The sequence below is a fragment of the Myxocyprinus asiaticus genome, chromosome 21 (assembly GCF_019703515.2).
Source record: "Myxocyprinus asiaticus isolate MX2 ecotype Aquarium Trade chromosome 21, UBuf_Myxa_2, whole genome shotgun sequence".
NCBI classification, from domain to species: Eukaryota; Metazoa; Chordata; class Actinopteri; order Cypriniformes; family Catostomidae; genus Myxocyprinus; species Myxocyprinus asiaticus.
Window position 1 is genome coordinate 30,447,337 of NC_059364.1, and position 17,815 is coordinate 30,465,151.

General features: G+C 35.3%; 3 protein-coding genes across 4 annotated transcripts; 2 read left to right on the forward strand and 1 right to left on the reverse strand.

The window, feature by feature from the left end:
- Window positions 1-308: 308 nt before the first annotated feature.
- Window positions 309-9,779, forward strand: dapp1 (dual adaptor of phosphotyrosine and 3-phosphoinositides). The gene is made up of 9 exons (XM_051648470.1): window positions 309-803; window positions 3,064-3,186; window positions 6,977-7,110; window positions 7,220-7,350; window positions 7,611-7,658; window positions 7,851-7,913; window positions 8,004-8,089; window positions 8,762-8,849; window positions 9,074-9,779. Exons 1-9 carry the CDS (start codon window positions 745-747, stop codon window positions 9,095-9,097), a joined length of 756 nt encoding a protein of 251 aa, XP_051504430.1. The 5' UTR covers window positions 309-744; the 3' UTR covers window positions 9,098-9,779.
- On the reverse strand, window positions 9,765-11,203 carry lamtor3 (late endosomal/lysosomal adaptor, MAPK and MTOR activator 3). Its single transcript, XM_051648471.1, has 7 exons — window positions 11,077-11,203; window positions 10,840-10,881; window positions 10,711-10,745; window positions 10,486-10,544; window positions 10,264-10,397; window positions 10,114-10,177; window positions 9,765-10,032 (listed from the first exon to the last, which is right to left on the reverse strand). The coding sequence occupies exons 2-7, from the start codon at window positions 10,846-10,848 to the stop codon at window positions 9,959-9,961; spliced, it is 375 nt and encodes a 124-aa protein (XP_051504431.1). The 5' UTR covers window positions 10,849-10,881; window positions 11,077-11,203; the 3' UTR covers window positions 9,765-9,958.
- A 1,700-nt stretch (window positions 11,204-12,903) lies between these two features.
- On the forward strand, window positions 12,904-17,787 carry rrh (retinal pigment epithelium-derived rhodopsin homolog). 2 transcript variants are annotated; one of them, XM_051648099.1, is made up of 7 exons: window positions 12,904-13,119; window positions 13,549-13,739; window positions 15,754-15,853; window positions 16,014-16,167; window positions 16,393-16,561; window positions 17,118-17,296; window positions 17,357-17,787. In XM_051648099.1, exons 1-7 carry the CDS (start codon window positions 12,990-12,992, stop codon window positions 17,433-17,435), a joined length of 1,002 nt encoding a protein of 333 aa, XP_051504059.1. In that variant the 5' UTR covers window positions 12,904-12,989; the 3' UTR covers window positions 17,436-17,787. The 2 variants fall into 2 exon arrangements, with proteins under 2 accessions (XP_051504059.1, XP_051504058.1); XM_051648098.1 differs by having other exon boundaries at window positions 17,383-17,787.
- The last annotated feature ends 28 nt before the right edge of the window (window positions 17,788-17,815 follow it).

Genomic DNA, 17,815 nt, shown 5'->3' on the forward strand with positions numbered 1-17,815 from the left:
TTGCTTTTGTGTCTTTTCAATAATCGGATTATTTTAGGGTTGTACTGCTGAGCTCAGCGTGAGCCACGTTGCAAATATAGGCTCAACACTGAAACTATCCGCTCACTGCGCATCTGGGACCCTTCACCTTGCAACTCACGCTTGCAGTGTAAACAGTGTCATCTGTTAATAATGGCGCTGAAACGAAAACATGCAGCTCACGGAGTATGTGTGAACCCTGCGTTAGGAAGGTGGTTTTAATGTTGTGGCTGATCTGTGTATGTGCTTCTTGAATTACACAACTATCGTATTGCTTCTGAAGACGTGGATTTAACCACTGAGTCTTAGATTACTTTTATGCTGCCTTTATTTGCTTTATGGAGCTTCAAAGGTCTGGTAAATTATTAAGAAAGTAAGTCATATTTGAAAGGTCCATATAACGCTTATCAGTTCTGTTTTCAGAACTCAAATGAGAAACTTTGTATTTATTTTTTTCCCCCGGTTACTTCATAAATGGATATTGCCGACTTTTCTCTAGTTTTTCTTTCTTTTACTTTCTAATGACTTCTGCTTCTGATTTTCTAGTTTATGAGGTATGATGGCATTCATCTGTGGGCGGACCTATCGGACTTCCCGTGTTGACGCTTTCGATTGTAGCGCAAGCAACTGTTTTAGCTCTACCTAAACTGACATTTGTGCTGGCTGACAGCGACCCGCGAACCACCGTGCAAAATCGGCCTTGAGGCACTGAAGAACAGAGGCAATATGAGCGTCAGTTCAACGCGCAGCAGCGGAGAAGAAATGGACGAGCTGGAGTCAGTCAGGTGAGCTGAAGCAATCTTTTGTTACTTTGACCTACTTGGACATTAGTTTAAACGAATTTTAGCCTCTCATGAAATAATAGCCTCGTAGTAACTATATATTTTTATGTCTTCCATTAATTACGTTTTTAGCTATTGTTTCCACTTATGTATTAGATCCTATTAGGGGCAGTTCAGACCGAATGCGCTCTTGCGCTAAAAAAACAAAGCTGGACGCAGGTGTCTCGAAACCAGGGCCTGTGTCGTGCCAATTTCTTACTCCCTAGTATGGTTAGGGATTAGGTAAAAATTCTGGCGGAGAGTCAGATACTCCGGATCTAGGGGGGTGCTAGGTTGGGTTTTGCCCCTCCAAATTATCCCTATGCATCCAAGTTCCTTGAACTAATTTCTGTGAAACTTGTGACAAATTCTTCATTTGTGATACCAACTTTTCTTTTTACAGTTCATATTTGTGTCGTGTTATGCTCCTATATTATATAACATATAGGGAAGTAATCAGCAAACTAATTAGCCTACTGTGTTAGTAAGCCTCAGTTGAAGTATGAGGAAATTATTCTCAAATTTCACAGATATAATAGGTGACAGGGCCCTTAAAGGAACATTCCGGGTTCAATAGAAGTTAAGCTGCAGCATTCTTGGCATAATAACACAAACATTTACTTGTTGCTCCATTCATTAAAAACATTCAAAAATGTGGGTTACAGTGTGGCACTCAGGGGCGGTTCTGAGGGAGGCCCGAGGTGGCATCGGCCCCTATGTGCCCCACCACTCAAACCCCCCCCAAATTTCGGTGCCACCACAGACTGATCCCAGTACGCTGCCCGGCCTCCCCTGTGAAAAAATCCTGCCACCGCCCCTGGTTGCACTTACAATGGACTTGAATGGGGCAAATCAGTAAATGTTAAAATACTGTTCCAAAAGTATAGCCACAAGACGTAAACAATATGAGTGTTTACATGATTTTAGTGTGATAAAATCGCTTACTAACCTTTTCTGTTTAAAGATATAGCCAATTTTACAACAACGTTGCCATGGCGATGTAACACATTAAACCCTTAAAAGACAGAAAAAAATGATGATTTAAACAACTTTATAGCTCAAATAATACACAAGTTTTAAGAGGATTAATGTAAGTACTTTTATACAATTATAAGCTTCAGATTTTTGTCTTTAAACCCCCCAAAATTTGGCCACATTCACTTCCATTGTAAGTGCCTCAATGTGACCTCGAGGAGGAGGGACGAGTTGAAATCAATTCTTGCATAAAGTGGTAATCAACTTTATGCAACAAATGCTGTCGATTAAGCTTTGTGTTGAACCTAATTTTTTTCTTTACCAGTACCAGCACATCTGATATAATAGTAAATATGTAATTACTCTACACAATACAGTCTGCACTGTATCCAGATCAATATTATGTAATATCAGTCTGTTGGCCGAGAAAAGAAAAAAAAAAGCATTGTGCCGTGTACAACTTGAAGCTTTTGAGATTATTAACAAAAGTATTAATAATCCTAAATGCAGCGCCTTTAAAATAAAACATGTTATTGTCGAATTATCTTTTTTTCTTTACATCCTGTTGAATCGAAGGAAGTAATGTGTCTCCCCTGGTTTAAGACATATCAGTCCTGCACATGACTAGGACAGTATTTTGGGCATGCAGTATGGAACAGAAAGATATGAAAGGATAGAGTTCAGCTGTTCTCAACTGGGTTTGCTTCAGGACCCACATTTTGTAGAGGACAATCAAGTGTTGAACCAACAATTTTTCATACTTATAGTGTTGACATACAAAATTATTATATTATGTTGGCATCTAGTTCCTCGTTTGGCTTCTACCAAGTGAAAGATGAATTTGTACCAAAATACCAAAGTGTTTGATTGAATGGGCAGCCTTTGACGTCAACAACAACAAGTTATAGGAAGTGATTTTTTTATCCTCCCTTTTAAAAGTTGATAAGCCTATTTATTTTGTTGTCCTAACTATGCAGGTTTATATGGTTAGTTGCATTTTTAATTTGCATTTATCATCGTTTTCCTCTATAAAAACAGACCTGTGACTTACCATTTGAGAAATACTGCTGTAGTTACTGACTTAATTGAGTGAATAAATTGTGTTGTGTCTAACAAAGATGCCTGTATCCAAAAATGTTGCTTGGTAACCTTGAATATACAGTGGATGTTTACAACTGATAGTGGATAATACTATACCTCCATCATGGCTTTGTGATTATTCTCCCATTCTCTCTGTTTCTCTCTGTAGCTGGTATCATTATGATTTGTCCCGGCATGCAGCTGAAGCTCTTCTCCTTTCAAATGGGGTTGACGGAAATTTTTTACTCAGAAACAGTAACCAAGGACCTGAGTGCTTTGCTCTGTCCGTCCGGTAAGATACGTCAACTTTGGACACAAGTCCTTTTCCATAAGTACTTTCAGTCACCTCCTCTGAGTCACTTAAAAGAGGTATAAAAGTGCAATACACACCTTGACAATTTTTACTTTATACTTGCGTGATGTTCTTATATACTGGTACTTAATGCTAAACTTTCAATGACAGGCTGTAAGATGATAGGCTCTTAAAAGTGATGTGTATTTTTTTTTTCAATGTTAAAATACTTTCTCCCATCCCAGCTTTATATACAGAGACAAATACAGTATAAGTAAGCCATTCGTTAGAATCAGTCAATATTTTTGGCATTTGGCGACACTAGTGACGCAGAAATTACACACTGATTTTTGACTGTAAAGCACAAATTTGGTACAACATCCTAACCGGTTAAATACTCTTGAACATATGCAGCCTTTGTTCTGTGCATCGGCACTAACTTTTCTTAAAATAAACTTTGTTCCTCTGACCTTTTAATATATGCAAGTTAAATATCAACTGATGAATAAGTATGATTTTATTTTTATTTTTTGTCATTCTCCTTATTTTTCCATTCCTTTTCCATTCTGTGGTTCTTTGCATTTGCTTTAAACTTTTCAGTTCCCCTTTCTTTTTTAAAAGTGTCAGTTGTGAACCTTTTTGCAGTCTCGCTCAGTCTTTAAAATAAAGGTTGTTGCATCCACCCACTGGAATCTATTAGTAAAACATTGTTTCATCACTGTGATTCGTTTAAATGCATTTAAAGGGGTCATGACATGCCTTTTTTTATTTTAATATTTTCCTTGAGGTTCACCTATAATTTTAGTAAAGTTTTTTGCACACAAAAAAAGAGTCATATATTTGTAAAACATGATAATTTTCCACCCTCATTCTGACCGTCTGTTAGAAATGCTCGGTTTGGTGCTGCTTCTCCTTTAAGACTTGACAGTCAACGTCAACTGTTATGATTGGCTCTCTGCTCTTGACTGACCTGCTCTCTTTACTTGCCATTTCACTGCTCACCACTATTGGGCAGGCTATGGACATGATTAAGGGTAAAGTAGGCATTGATATGTTGTGTTGGAGGCGGTCAGATGTAAATGTCTGCCACAGTGTGACATCACAATAGCCTAGTTTCCATCCACTTTTCGCACTGTTTTGTTATCGACAAAGTGAAAATGTGTAAAACATTTTTTGCTAAATTTGCCGTCTTCTGCCTGTTTCCATTCAAATGGCCTTTTATCGATAAAAATGGTGTGCGTGATGACGCCATGCCTAAAAAAACATAATGTCGCATAAGTTTTGGTTTATCGTAAAAGAAATCTGCCCTTAAGCCGTTTCCATACAGAAATGTGTTTACAGTATATCGCTAATTGTGTACCTTTCGCCTCCCAGATGTCCCTGATTTTTTTCCTCTGAAATTCTGGTAAAATGGGGAGAGTATTGAGACAATTCATTGAAATTAGCCAGCTTACTGTCATTTTAATTTCACAAATAAAAGCAATCAGAAGAGGAGGAATTTGCCCTTCTGATAGGACTGTAATATTGGTCCTGATGTTGCTCCTATCGCAGTTTGCCACAAGTTCTGTCCCAAAAGCGAATCGTCACGGCCCTGTTCAAGCTGGCAACCTGCACCAAGTAGTGGGGGAAACTTTTGTCTTAGTATAAGGACCATCCATCAATGTTTATATGCTGTGTGCACAGCTATTAAAGAAAAAATTATGCGGTGTAATATCAGGGTTTATACATATATGATATATTCCTGATATTTAATAGGCTATTTTGAACAATCATCTAATCTAAAGGATTGCCATCACAACTGAATTATGTCTCACATATTTGTCCAGCAACTTTTAACGACCAACTGAACTTAATTGTCATCTAAAATTAATTTTAGTGTCATAATACAATTTACATTTTCTGAAGAAGCTCAGCAAATGTGATCCGAAGAGGGTTAGATTTAAAATAATTAAAAGTTTTAAAATGTTCAAAAGCTCTTTTTTTGAAAGTGAACTCAGCATTGGACAAATAGTTCTGATATTTTATAGTCTTGAAAAAAGTGTAGAACATTCTGGTAATGTAATTCAGCCGACTTTTTTTGTCTATAGAACAGGGTAAGGCTAAATTAAGTTTGTGTAAAGAAAAGGCATATATAGGTCTCAAAATATATATTTTTTCGTTTGGTAATTTATTTAATTTAATAAATGTTTTCAAAAGTAAGCTAAACAATAATTTTATAGAATTGGGTTATATGTTAGTGTTCCAAAAAAGCACACTGATGTTTTTCTCCTAGTATTGTGTATTTATTTTTAATTTAAAACATTTTTGTGCACAGAAATTATAGTTTTTTTTGTATTGTGGACTAATTCCGTGACTGCCATCTATTATTTTGAATGGTGTGGAAAAGCAACTTTAATAAATAAACGGATGACTGCCGCGATTAAGTTAATCACAAACAGTGGCCATTCATTTGTTTTCCGTGCACTTGTTGATGTGCATGATACAAGATATTTGTGTTGGCACTCCTGGAGGTGTCATGTTAGCATCGGATCAATATGCCGTTAAGATCAATCCATAATCGCGTACAATAAATTGGCTTTCAAGGATGTATACCTTGTCTTCATGATTAACACAGGCTAACGATTGGGGTAAATTCTGTCATGTGACAATACATTTTTGCGTTAATGCCAGTTTTCTCAACAAAATGTGTTTCCAAACAAGTTTTTCGTGACATTTGATGTATCGACAGAGTTTATGTACTAGAGTTAAACGGAAAAATATTATGTCGACATTTGTGAAATTTTTGCGATAATTTGCGTTTCCATCAGCTTTATTTTGATGCACTAAAACTTTTTTCGCAAAAAATCCTTGGATGGAAACATAGTTAATGTGAAGGAAGTAGAGAATTTGTCGTTATGGCAGCTTGATTTCAACAAATGCTCTTTTTGCAGTGAGGAGGAAGTTTAGATGTTTGAAACTTACAGTATGTTTTTATAGCACAATGACCTCTTATATGTAAAAAGATCAAGGGAAATTGTATTACTCATGTTATGACCTCTTTAAGTCTAATATATTTATTGATTCCTCTTTTAAGTAGGGTGTCATCTTGTAGGTCTCAAAAATATTATTGTTTATTTCAGTACAACATTACGATTACGAGTATGATATTGCTTCCATAGAACAGATCTTTCAACAAGAAGTTACTATAAAGTAACAATTTCAGACACAATATGGCAAGCTATTTTGTTTATTTTTGCACTACCAATAAAAATAGTTTGGTTACAAAGTTGTGAACCATTAAATTTAATGTAGCGAACACAGTCAAGCAGAAAGAGACAAAGAGTAAAACATTTCAGTGCTGTTGTTCAAAATATCAGCACCCTTGGTATGCTGTTTGTCCTTTCAAAATGGAACTATATAATTCTTTTTAAAAAACTGATACTTCGACTCAAAATTTTGATGGAATGAGCCACATTCAAAGGCGATATGCACACTGGTGACATCAGTTGAATTTTATTATTGCAATATAATTCTCTAATAGTGCTGAGAGGCTGTGTGTAAGATTTTATGTGACTTATTGCTTTATTAAAACAGTCACAAGTACATTCATTACATTCTATCTAAGAGTGCCCAAGGTTTTTATATTTGTATTGTAGCATTATTGTGATTTAAATTCATCTCTTTGTTTTGAGTCAAATGTATTTGTTGCTGAGGAACTAAAGTTGTGGAGGAGGCAGGCACAGTAAACATACAAAAAATAGGTTCTGATCAAATTTCCACACTCTTTTTCTTATCTCCAAATCTTCTTCAGAGCAAAAGATTCGGTCAAACACTTTAATGTCCGGCGGCAGTTTGGAAGATATTCTTTTGGCTTCAACGAATTCTCTTGTCTTCAGGATTTTGCCAGTCACCTTGCCAATCAGCCCCTGCTTGGCAGCGAGACAGGTAAGCTTTGCACTTTTACTTAACGGTTTTATACATTTTTTTTTTTTCTTTTTCTTTTTTTTCCATCACTGCTATGGCATAGTGACCCTGCTTCCTGTTTTAATTTAAGGAAACCTGATAGTGTTGAAGTTCCCATACCCACGGCAAGTGGAGGAGCCATCTATATATGAGACTGTGTGTGTGCATACGGCCATGCAGACAGGGCGGCATGAAAATGACCTGGTGCCAAGTGCTCCATCAGTAAGTCAATGACATGCATTTGCATAATCATATGCACTTCATTTAAACAACTAAAAGTTTGATATGACTTGAAAAGAGTTATGCATTCATCTGTGATCAGTATGACTCCATGCATTAAAAACAGCTATTGGGATTGACACCGGGTTAAAAATCAACTAATTAATTAATGCAGTGAATGTGTCTTTTGATATTTTTAATGTGTTAATAGTATTGTGTGTGTGCTCTTGAATCATTAAAAACCTCATAATCTTTTTCTACAGCTTGGAACTAAAGAGGGTTACCTGGTAAAACAAGGAGCCATCATCAAGGTATGTATGGTATGGTTCTTTTTAGGTTTCACAAGTTATGAAATATGTAAATCTATTTGAAAGTCAAACCAATGTTTGTGTTATACTCCAGTTCCAGATAAATATGGCTTTGGTTAGATTGTGGCTTTGTAAAATGTTGTAAACCACTGTTGGCTGATCAGATGCCTTTTTTTTTTTTTTTTGGCTGGGCAGAACTGGAAGCAGAGATGGTTCACTCTGAATAGACATGAACTTAAATATTTCAAGGACAAAATGGTAAATCCATTTTCTTACAATAACCCTAAAGAATAATTTTAGTATTTTGATTATATGTTGTTATAATTTCTGTTCTTCAATCCCCTTCAGTTTGTAGAGCCACTTCGAACCCTGGATCTGACAGAGTGCTCTGCTGTCCAGTTTGATTACAGCCAGGAGAGAGTTAATTGCTTCTGGTGAGAGATTCATGTTCTGCCTGCACAAGTGTGTGAATGTGAAATGGTTGGCTTTAATGTTGCTTTATCATAAAGCTGTTTTAAAATGGATTCGGTGAATGTATAATAGAAAAACATGCCTGAGGACAATCCATTATTGCAGCAGACTATAATATTACATTACAATAAGCAGTTGTTTTAATGGAAATAAGAACTTTGTTGTGCTTGACTACACACCCTCACCATGATTACAAATGAAACTTCTGTGACTGGCCAACCATAAAACTGCTAGCTATTTTTGACAATTGAAAAAGTAGCTTAAACAGTTCCTATGCTCACTTTATATGCATTTGAGAACATCTTGATTTATATGAACGAAGATTTGATTTATATCGAATAAACAGTGGCATTAAGAGATAACACATAAAAGTGAGAAAAACTAAACTTTGAAGAAGTATTGTTTTTAACTAGACTAAACAATCGAAATAGATAACTGCCATTAGCTGCATGTTTCAAATGGAAATGTCTTATTTTCTGTGATAGTGAAGCATCGTAATGGGGAAGTGTAGTTAGAAATTCTTTACATGGACTTCCTCCTGCCTACATATTTGTGCAAACTTATTACATTTTACTGATTCTCCATGAATGTGAGCAAAATTATCCTTATCCATTTTTCCTCTTTCTTTTTGAAAGTCTGGTGTTCCCTGAGAGAACGTTTTATCTGTGTGCGAAATCTGGTGCTGAGGCAGATGAATGGATAAAGATACTACGATGGAAACTGGTAAGGGGAACATCATAAGTCATGCATTACAGAAGAGTAGCAATGAATAATGAGTGTACATAATGGTAAACAGTCTAAATACTGTCAGTCCTGTTATGTCCTTGTTCCAATGTAATTAATTGTTTACTTGAATAAAGTTGACACCTCTGCATCAGTCACTGATTGTGAAATGTAGTTGTCTTTTGCTTTCCTTATCACTAATGGCAACTGGTCTACATTTCCAGTCACAGATAAGGAAAGGTCGATGATGGTCATCATGGAGAAGACAAGTATTAGAGCAAATGAGAGCTGTTTGCACATTTTTGTTTGTAATTACATAGGATTCATTGCCTGCATCTGGAGCCCTGTAACTTGGTATCATGACTGAACTAATCACAAACAAGATATCTTCAGGGCAGTGAGTCACACATTAAAGATTTTCCATCTAGGACAAGCAAAGTGCCAAGGCAAACATGCTTAAATAAAATAACACCTAGAGATGGTACACTACCAACTTTAGAATAATTGAAAGTAGTTATTGGTTTTTTCATTTGTTCTGTGTAGTGTTCAGTTGTGAAAGCAAAACTGTACCTTCAGCATTGAACTTAACATGCCTTGAAACAGTGTGTGTGCAACCAAACATATGTGCATATTCTGTTTTATATATTTCTGCTACTATAGTGTCTATAAAGTATAATGTAGTTTGTTTGCAGTAAGAGTTTTGGATCAAATATGGTTTGTTTTTTTTACCCAGAATATATCACTAAAATAAAAGTTACAAATGTGTAAATTCTCTAAACCTACCAAAGGCTATTTCTACTGTGATGACTGACAATGAAAATGCTTGTGATATTCAGGAATGTGTACACTAGTACTGGTCTTCCTAACACAGTTTCCCTTCTGTAAAAATGTATAATGGATGATAAATAAAATATATTTTCGTAAACCAAAGCTTTACACAAATGTATTAATTACAAGGTTACATTCATAAGAGACATACAGCATCAAAAAACCAACATAAACAGCCAGCCAACATTATGTATCTACATCTGTATTTATATGAGCTAGAACTACAAGGAAAAGTGCAACATCAGTGATGGATGGGAGTGTGTCTCTTTTGTCCTCTGATGCTAAGCTACTTCCACCACCTGCCTTAGTTCTTCAATCAGAGGTACTAGCTCCTTCTCGAGATTGAAGATCAAACCTGAATATGACAAAAGAACATTTAGGAAACATCAATCTAATATTTGTTATTTCCATGCATAGTTCAACCAAAGTGACTAACCTGTGTTGGCATTACTACTTGCGATGAAACTGATCACTAAGGGTAATCGGTTAAACTGTACAATCTGCCAAAGAAATCCATAACAGATCAAATTCTTAGAAAGTAACAAATCAAAAGTGTTTTGAGGTAATCATTTTATGAAGAGAGTACCTGATATGTGTTATAGTAGCAAATTATGCTTTTATTTTTGGATAAGCCCAGTTTGCTGCCCTGGTCTGTAGCTAAGGCAAAGGTAGATAGGAAAGCCGGCCGCTGAGCATATTCAGGGGCATTGTCATTGGCAACTAAGAGTGATGGCAAAAACAAAAACCCAGACTTAGATGGAGAAAATAAGATAAAAGATAACTCAATTTACTGTACTGAGGCTGCTACCTTTGATCACAGGGACTCCATCTCTATCTGTTACCACTATTGCGTGGAGGCCTTCAACACTTAAGTGATGGGAGAAAAATTAACCTGTATGAAAACAATATTTGTGCCATACTAACGTAATGGTTCACATTGATGCTTCGTTCATTACATCTCACATAATGCATAATGATACATTAGTCAAATAAGAATGATGGTTTTTGCGTAAACCAAGATGAATCTGCTTACCTTGGCAGTTGTTTATACAAATAACTCCTCAGGTTCTGTGATAATTGAATCAAACATGTTAAGCAATTTGAATGATATTCAACATTTCAGCAAATGCATAACAAACGTCAGATAAGATGCTATACTCACATCTGCCATATTAATTAACTAGGCTGTGTAGTTTGCTGTAGCCTGAAACAAAAGGTGTGAAGACATTACATTAAATTATTAGAAATTCTGAGAATCTTGTTGGTTTCTCATTGTAAAGCAGTCATTTCTAACTAGCTACTAACGTTTCAAACGTTAACGTACTTTACCGTCATATATAGCTAACATAAAAACTGTTTTAAAGGAGATTACATATTAACAGAACACTTAATTCATTACCTTAATGTTGCCCGATTTTATGAAAAGTTCTCGATTTAAGTGCGCACATCACATCACATGACTGACAACACAATCCTTTCCGCATACGCAATATCCGTTGATACGTCACTTCCAGTCAGAGTTCGTGTATAGGCCCTCTAGTGGCTTTTATGTTTACATATCTGTTCATTCTTTTTATTTAATTTTTTTTGTCCACTTATGTTATGAGTTGTGTGCGTTTGTATGAACATTGTGTTATCAATAAAAATAAAGCTGCTGTTTACGTTAGAGCGGTGATGTGGTGTTTTTATGTGAGTTTTGGGAGGAGGCTTTAATTCTTGGAATTATATCCTTTTATTGGTACTTTTACTAACAGTTCATTTTAGTCCATTTAAAACGAACTTAAAATCTTTGTTTTAATTTTAGGCTATGTTTATTACATATATTTATCATGTATTATTCTTGCGTAAAGCACTTTGAATTGCCAATACCACTTTGAAATGCGATTTAAAGAGATAGTTCACCCAAAAATGAAAATTCTCTCACCACTTACTCACTCACACCATCCCAGATGTGTATGACTTTCTTTCTTGTGCAGAACACAAACAAAGATTTTTAGAAGAATAGCTTAGCTCTGTATGTCCTTTTTCATGCAACTAAATGGTGACCAGAAGTTTGAAGCTCCATAAATCACATAAAGGCAGCATAAAAGTAATCCATAAGACTCCAGTGGTTAAATCAATATCTTCTGAAGTGATATGATAAGCATGGGTGAGAAACACCCAAACATTTTTGAAAGTTAAAGTGGAGATTTATAGTAAAAAAAAGGACTTAGCTAAATATTGATCTGTTTCTCACCCACACTTATCATATTGCTTCTTAAAACAGATTTAACCACTAGAGTTGTATGGATTACTTTTATGCTGCCTTCATGTGATTTATGGAGCTTCAGCGGTCTCACCATTTACTTGCATGGAAAGGACATACAGAGCTGAAATAATTCTTCTAAAATCTTCATTTGTGTTCAGCAGAAGAAAGAAAGTCATACATATCTGGGATGGCATGAGGGCGAATAAATGATGTAAATGATGAATTTTCATTTTTGGGTGAACTATACCTTTAAGCCACTTAATTCAAAAGTGACGTTATTTCATTCTTTAAATCTGAAAAATTTAATTCCTTCGCCACTGGTGCCACCAAACGGAATTGCAAAAATAATCTTTGTTTTCAAAACAGCTTCTGAATACGCCCTCTGTCTGCCGTTGGTCAAACACAAAGATAGTCCCGCCCCCAACTCACGCCATTGGTTGAGTAATAAGCGGGTTGCAATTTTCATAGCGCGACACAGTATTTACAGTTTTCGAGAAAATGTACCTATGAATGGCTTACTAAATTTGTTTTTGCATGTTAAGCTGGGACATGAGAAAGTATTTTAACAATGAAAAATGTACATACATCATCCTTCATACATTCATACATACTTTAGATGGTGCTAGATAATTCAGGTGTGTTTGACCTCATGAACGTTTTACAAATAATCCTGGGGCCCAAAACTATTTTCAACCATTTGTAGCTAAATGTTTAAACTACTGAACTGTGAACAGATAATCTAGTGATGGATTACTGTATTTGTTGTCTTTAATGTGAACTCTTTTTATAATTTGTACTCACTGTTCCAAGAAAGCTTTTCTTATGATTGGAATGAAAAGCCTTCATGTGTGGATTAGTACTGAAACAATGGTTTCTTTGATCCTAATCAGAGAATTTTAATCCAGCCCATTGCTTTTCCAGCCTTTCATTTACACACACTTTCATGATCTCCTCTTTCACAAGGTAGAACAAGGGGAGTCTGGACCTAAAATTCTTTCCACTTGTGTGATTTTGTTTGAACAGATGTGATTGTTAGACAGAATTGAAATCTGAGTGGTGTGTAAATGACTATGTGTGACAAAGCGATGGCATCTGGAATTTTGAGTTCTTCAACTGAGACTGTTCCCTATGGTGAAAAGAGTGCCTTCTCACAAACAGAACACAATGTTGTCGCTGCATACCTCATCACAGCAGGTAAAGTACATGTTTTTGTGTGGTTTTTGTACTATGTATGTTTGATTTTAGCAGTTGAGTTACAAACTGGGAGACACTTTTAACAGTTTTAAGTTCTTGCGATACCGAAAGTTGGCAATTAACCTGTATTATCTCAATATGTAAGAGTTTAGTACTCAAAATCCAAGCTATATTTGCTCTTGCACCAATTCCCTTAATTTTATGGCCTAAAAGGGTCAGATTCTGCTGCAATGTTTTCAAGCATTCCTTGAAATTGACATTTACAGATTCAGCCAAGTGTGGCAGGTAACCAGCAGGGGGAGTTTGTAAAATGGGAAACTGCAAATGTGAAATGTTATCGTTGGACCTGACATATGTGTGACTCTCTCTGTGTAGGTCCACAGATGTATTAACCTCCCTCTCCATGTCTGTTTGTCTCTCTTGTGGCAGGAGTGATCAGTCTGTCTAGTAATATTGTGGTGCTGCTGATGTTTGTGAAGTTCAGAGAGTTGCGTAATGCCACAAATGCTATCATTATTAATCTGGCCTTCACTGATGTTGGTGTGGCCGGTATAGGTTACCCAATGTCAGCAGCCTCTGACCTGCATGGGAGCTGGAAATTCGGCTACACGGGCTGCCAGGTGCTAACTTCCTACATCATTTTCAGACAGACACACAAATATAAATGGGTGAATATCACAAAAAAAAAAAAAAAAAAAAAAAAAAATGCTGAAGTCACATTACACCTCGGAATCAAAAAGAAGAAGAAGAAGAAGAAAAAAAAAGACTAATATCTTATATTTTGCATAAAGAAAATTAAGTTTATTATAAGGACCATAATGTGTCAGGTTGTTTATTCTTTGGGTTAAACAGTGATTTTAAAATGGAAACAGAAAAAATTAAACGTAGTACAACAAATACTACTATAATGTACAAATACTTTACAAACTACTTTACAATTATGTTTTTGGATTATGCTAAAGAGAATTTGGAAGGAAAATGTGCTTAAAGGGATAGTTAATCCAAAAATGAAAATCAGTAGTTTACTCACCCTTATGCCATCTAAGATGTGTATGACTTTCTTTTTTTCTGCAGAATACAAACACAGATTTTTAGAAGAACATCTCAGCTCTGTAGGTCCATTCAATGCAAGTGAATGGTGACCAAAATTTTAAGCTAAAAAAAGCACATAAACACAGCATATAAGTAATCCATACGACTCCAGTGGTTTAATATATGTCTTAAAAAGCAATACGATAGGTGTGGGTGAGAAACGGATCAATATTTAAATCCTTTTTTACTATTAATCTCCATTTTTACTTTTACTTTCACATTCTTCTTCTTTTGTTTTTGTCTATTCGCCATATCTTCTCCATACATATCACCACCTACTTGGCAGGGAGGATAATTTACTGTAAAAAAGGATTTAAATATTGATTTGTTTCTCAACCACACCTATCATATCGCTTCTTAAGACATATATTAAACCACTGGAGTCGTATGAATTACTTTTATTCACTTGCATTGTGACGTACAGAGCTGAAATATATTTCTAAAAATCTTTGTTTGTGTTCAGCAGAATAAATAAAGTCATACACATCTAAAATGGCATAAGGGTGAGTAAATAATGAGAGACTGTTCATTTTTGGGTGAACTATCCCTTTAATTGTCCTAAATATAATGTCACAATGCAAAAAATCTTAATGGGTCAGAAAAATAGGCCTGATTTTCATTAAGCAAAATATAATTTAAAGTAAGGTTCCATTTGTTAACATTAGTCTTTGTATTAGGTATCATGAACTAATGAGGTTGCAGCTTTTTTACAGCATTTATTAATCTTTGTTAAGGCAATAGTAAATTAAAATACCTTTGTTCATTGTAAGTTCATGTTAGTTCATAGTTCATTAACTAATGTTATTATATACAACTTTTGATTTTTTTTTAAGTTTTACTATATGTTGAAATTAAAATGAAAGAAGATTAATAAATGCATTAAAAGTGTTGTTCATTATTAGTTCATGTTAACTAATGTTGTAAACTAATTTTAACAAATGGAACCTTATTGTAAAGTGTTTGTGCTGCAATATGACCCGGACATGTTATTGACAGGTTTTGTGAGATTTACCCAAATATACTTCAAAACATAAATTTTAATATAATAATGGGGATTTTAAATACCCTTAGAATAAAATGTTCAACCATTTCTAATTCTGATTAATGCAGACCTATTTATACTAAGCTTATACTTGAGTTTATTTCATTGAGAAGTGATAAGGTGTTTAAGAGTGTTTCATTTATATTGATCATTTACTTGAGTAATTAAGTGTTATCCGGTAATCCTTACTTCAAAGAGCAAGGATGTAACCACATATTCAGGATTGGGGGGGACAAAATGTAATAATTTAACAATCAACCATGGAAAAAACCCATATCAGTAGACCACTGTTATGACTATGTCTATGGTGGTTACGGCCCTGTCAAAGAGTATATGTTACGAAAAAGAACTCAGGGTAGCTCCCACTTTTAGAGGTCTAGGGTGTGCTACAAATACATAAGAATGGTACAGCATACAGTATGTGTTTAGTGTAGATGTGATTTAGTGTAGACTGGCATGTTATGCTATTTTTGACTCATTGCCAGATGCCTCTTTCCTAGATCTATGCAGCTCTGAATATATTCTTTGGAATGGCGAGTATTGGATTGCTCACCGTGGTTGCCATTGACAGATATCTTACCATATGTCGACCTGACATAGGTATGAATATACTATATAACTGTCTGAATGTAATATGAACTAATAAGGTCTGTCATTGTCTTAGTGAAAGGTTATGGTGGAATACTCTTTAATTTGTGGTATAATTTGTGGTGTACTCTTTCTTCAAAGGAGCTCTTTTTTCCATGTGCATTTGTTACAGTGCGGAAGCTGACAACATTATCATACACACTTCTAATTGTGGCTGCTTGGCTGAATGCAGTGTTTTGGTCATCCATGCCAATCGTTGGTTGGGCAGGATATGCCCCTGACCCCACAGGGGCCACCTGCACCATTAACTGGAGGAACAATGACACGTGAGTGAAGAGCTGAGCTAAAAAATGACAATTCAAGTAATTCAGACCAGTTTTATTAGTTTACCACTTTGTTTTATTAATTTACCACTCTGTAAACCTTTCCTTCACGTGATCACATCCCATAATGTATGAGGTGTCACCTTGTATCACAACGTCATGCTAATAAACAAAGTGAGGATGAAGGTGACAAGGGAATACAAGAAAGACTAATCATGTTTATTTTAGATCTTTCGTGTCCTACACAATGGCTGTGATCACTATCAACTTCATCATTCCCCTGTTGGTCATGTTCTACTGTTACTACAATGTCTCAGTTACTGTGAAGAGGTACAAAGCCAATAACTGCCTAGAGAGCATCAACATGGACTGGTCAGACCAGATGGATGTGACCAAGGCAAGCAGCACTTTTTGATACTTTAATCACGAGAACATGTCCAGGTCACATTTTATCCTAAATTCAAAAGAAAAAAGTCATTATTATAGAAAAAGATATTCTTCTAAAAAAGTTCACTATTTTAATGAAACTTTTAACTTATTTTTACTTACAGACTTTTCACGATGTAATATAATATTTTATTTTATTTTATTTAAATCAGCAAAAAGACAACAAATGAGCAGTACAAACCATGATGATAAATACTTTAATTTAAATAATAAATATCTTTTAAATATATATATATATTTCCTTTCTTATTACATTAGAATTATTTTTTGCATTACAGTAATGAGAATTCATGAAAATACATATGATGGCAAAAAATTTTATGGTACAAAGTAGGTTTAATTTCTTTTAAGAAAATTTAAATTGAATATTTCTTTGATTTTAGGTTGTCATATGACCCAGACATAAACCTTTGACAGGTTTTGTGAGATTCACCCATGCACTCATTGTACTTTCTGGTTTCCAAGCATTAGTTTTTGAATGCCAATTTATTTGCCCCTTTTTTTAGATGTCCATTATAATGATAGTGATGTTCCTGGTTGCCTGGTCTCCATATTCGATTGTGTGTTTGTGGGCATCATTTGGTGACCCCAAAATGATCCCAGCTCCAATGGCCATAATCGCCCCACTCTTTGCCAAGTCCTCCACTTTTTACAATCCTTGCATCTATGTCATTGCCAACAAGAAGTAAGACCTCAATGTATTGCATCTCTATTGTGTTATATAACTTCTTTCTTTCCTTACTAGTAATTTGAATTTGTTGATTGCTGCAGGTTCAGAAGAGCCATCATTGGAATGTTACGATGTCAGACACGACAGCGCATAACGATTAACAACCAGGTTCCAATGACAGGCTCTTCTTTACCTCTCAACCCCTAGAGGAATGAAGCGGATATTCATCAAGCATGGCCACTATCCAGCGCTGGACGCTATCTTACACCATTATAACACCACTAGGGCATTGTTACGTTGGAGTCTCAGTCATTTGTAATACTGTTCCATGATTAAATGTCCATCTTGCAAGCCATTGACTACATTTGACAGTATACTGTTACATTTTGTTGTTTATTTCCATGGTATTTCCTGCAAATCAGAGGTAATTCCAAATTTTTACATAGAGTTTACAGTGTAACTTCTTATGTTATTGATTTGGTATTACTGTCAGAATGGTTCTTGCTGCTGTGTGTACTTTATATGTTTTAATTT

Excerpts from the sequence above, each read along its gene's own strand:
- dapp1 (XM_051648470.1), top strand. The coding sequence starts at position 745 with ATGAGCGTCAGTTCAACGCGCAGCAGCGGAGAAGAAATGGACGAGCTG. Across the intron at positions 7,351-7,610 it reads TGGTGCCAAGTGCTCCATCA|CTTGGAACTAAAGAGGGTTA; the intron begins GTAAGTCAATGA and ends CTTTTTCTACAG. Across the intron at positions 7,914-8,003 it reads AATATTTCAAGGACAAAATG|TTTGTAGAGCCACTTCGAAC; the intron begins GTAAATCCATTT and ends AATCCCCTTCAG.
- lamtor3 (XM_051648471.1), bottom strand. Across the intron at positions 10,178-10,263 it reads GCTACTATAACACATATCAG|ATTGTACAGTTTAACCGATT; the intron begins GTACTCTCTTCA and ends TTTCTTTGGCAG. Across the intron at positions 10,033-10,113 it reads AAGTAGTAATGCCAACACAG|GTTTGATCTTCAATCTCGAG; the intron begins GTTAGTCACTTT and ends TGTCATATTCAG.
- rrh (XM_051648098.1), top strand. The coding sequence starts at position 12,990 with ATGACTATGTGTGACAAAGCGATGGCATCTGGAATTTTGAGTTCTTCA. Across the intron at positions 13,120-13,548 it reads TGCATACCTCATCACAGCAG|GAGTGATCAGTCTGTCTAGT; the intron begins GTAAAGTACATG and ends CTCTTGTGGCAG. Across the intron at positions 16,168-16,392 it reads AACTGGAGGAACAATGACAC|ATCTTTCGTGTCCTACACAA; the intron begins GTGAGTGAAGAG and ends TGTTTATTTTAG.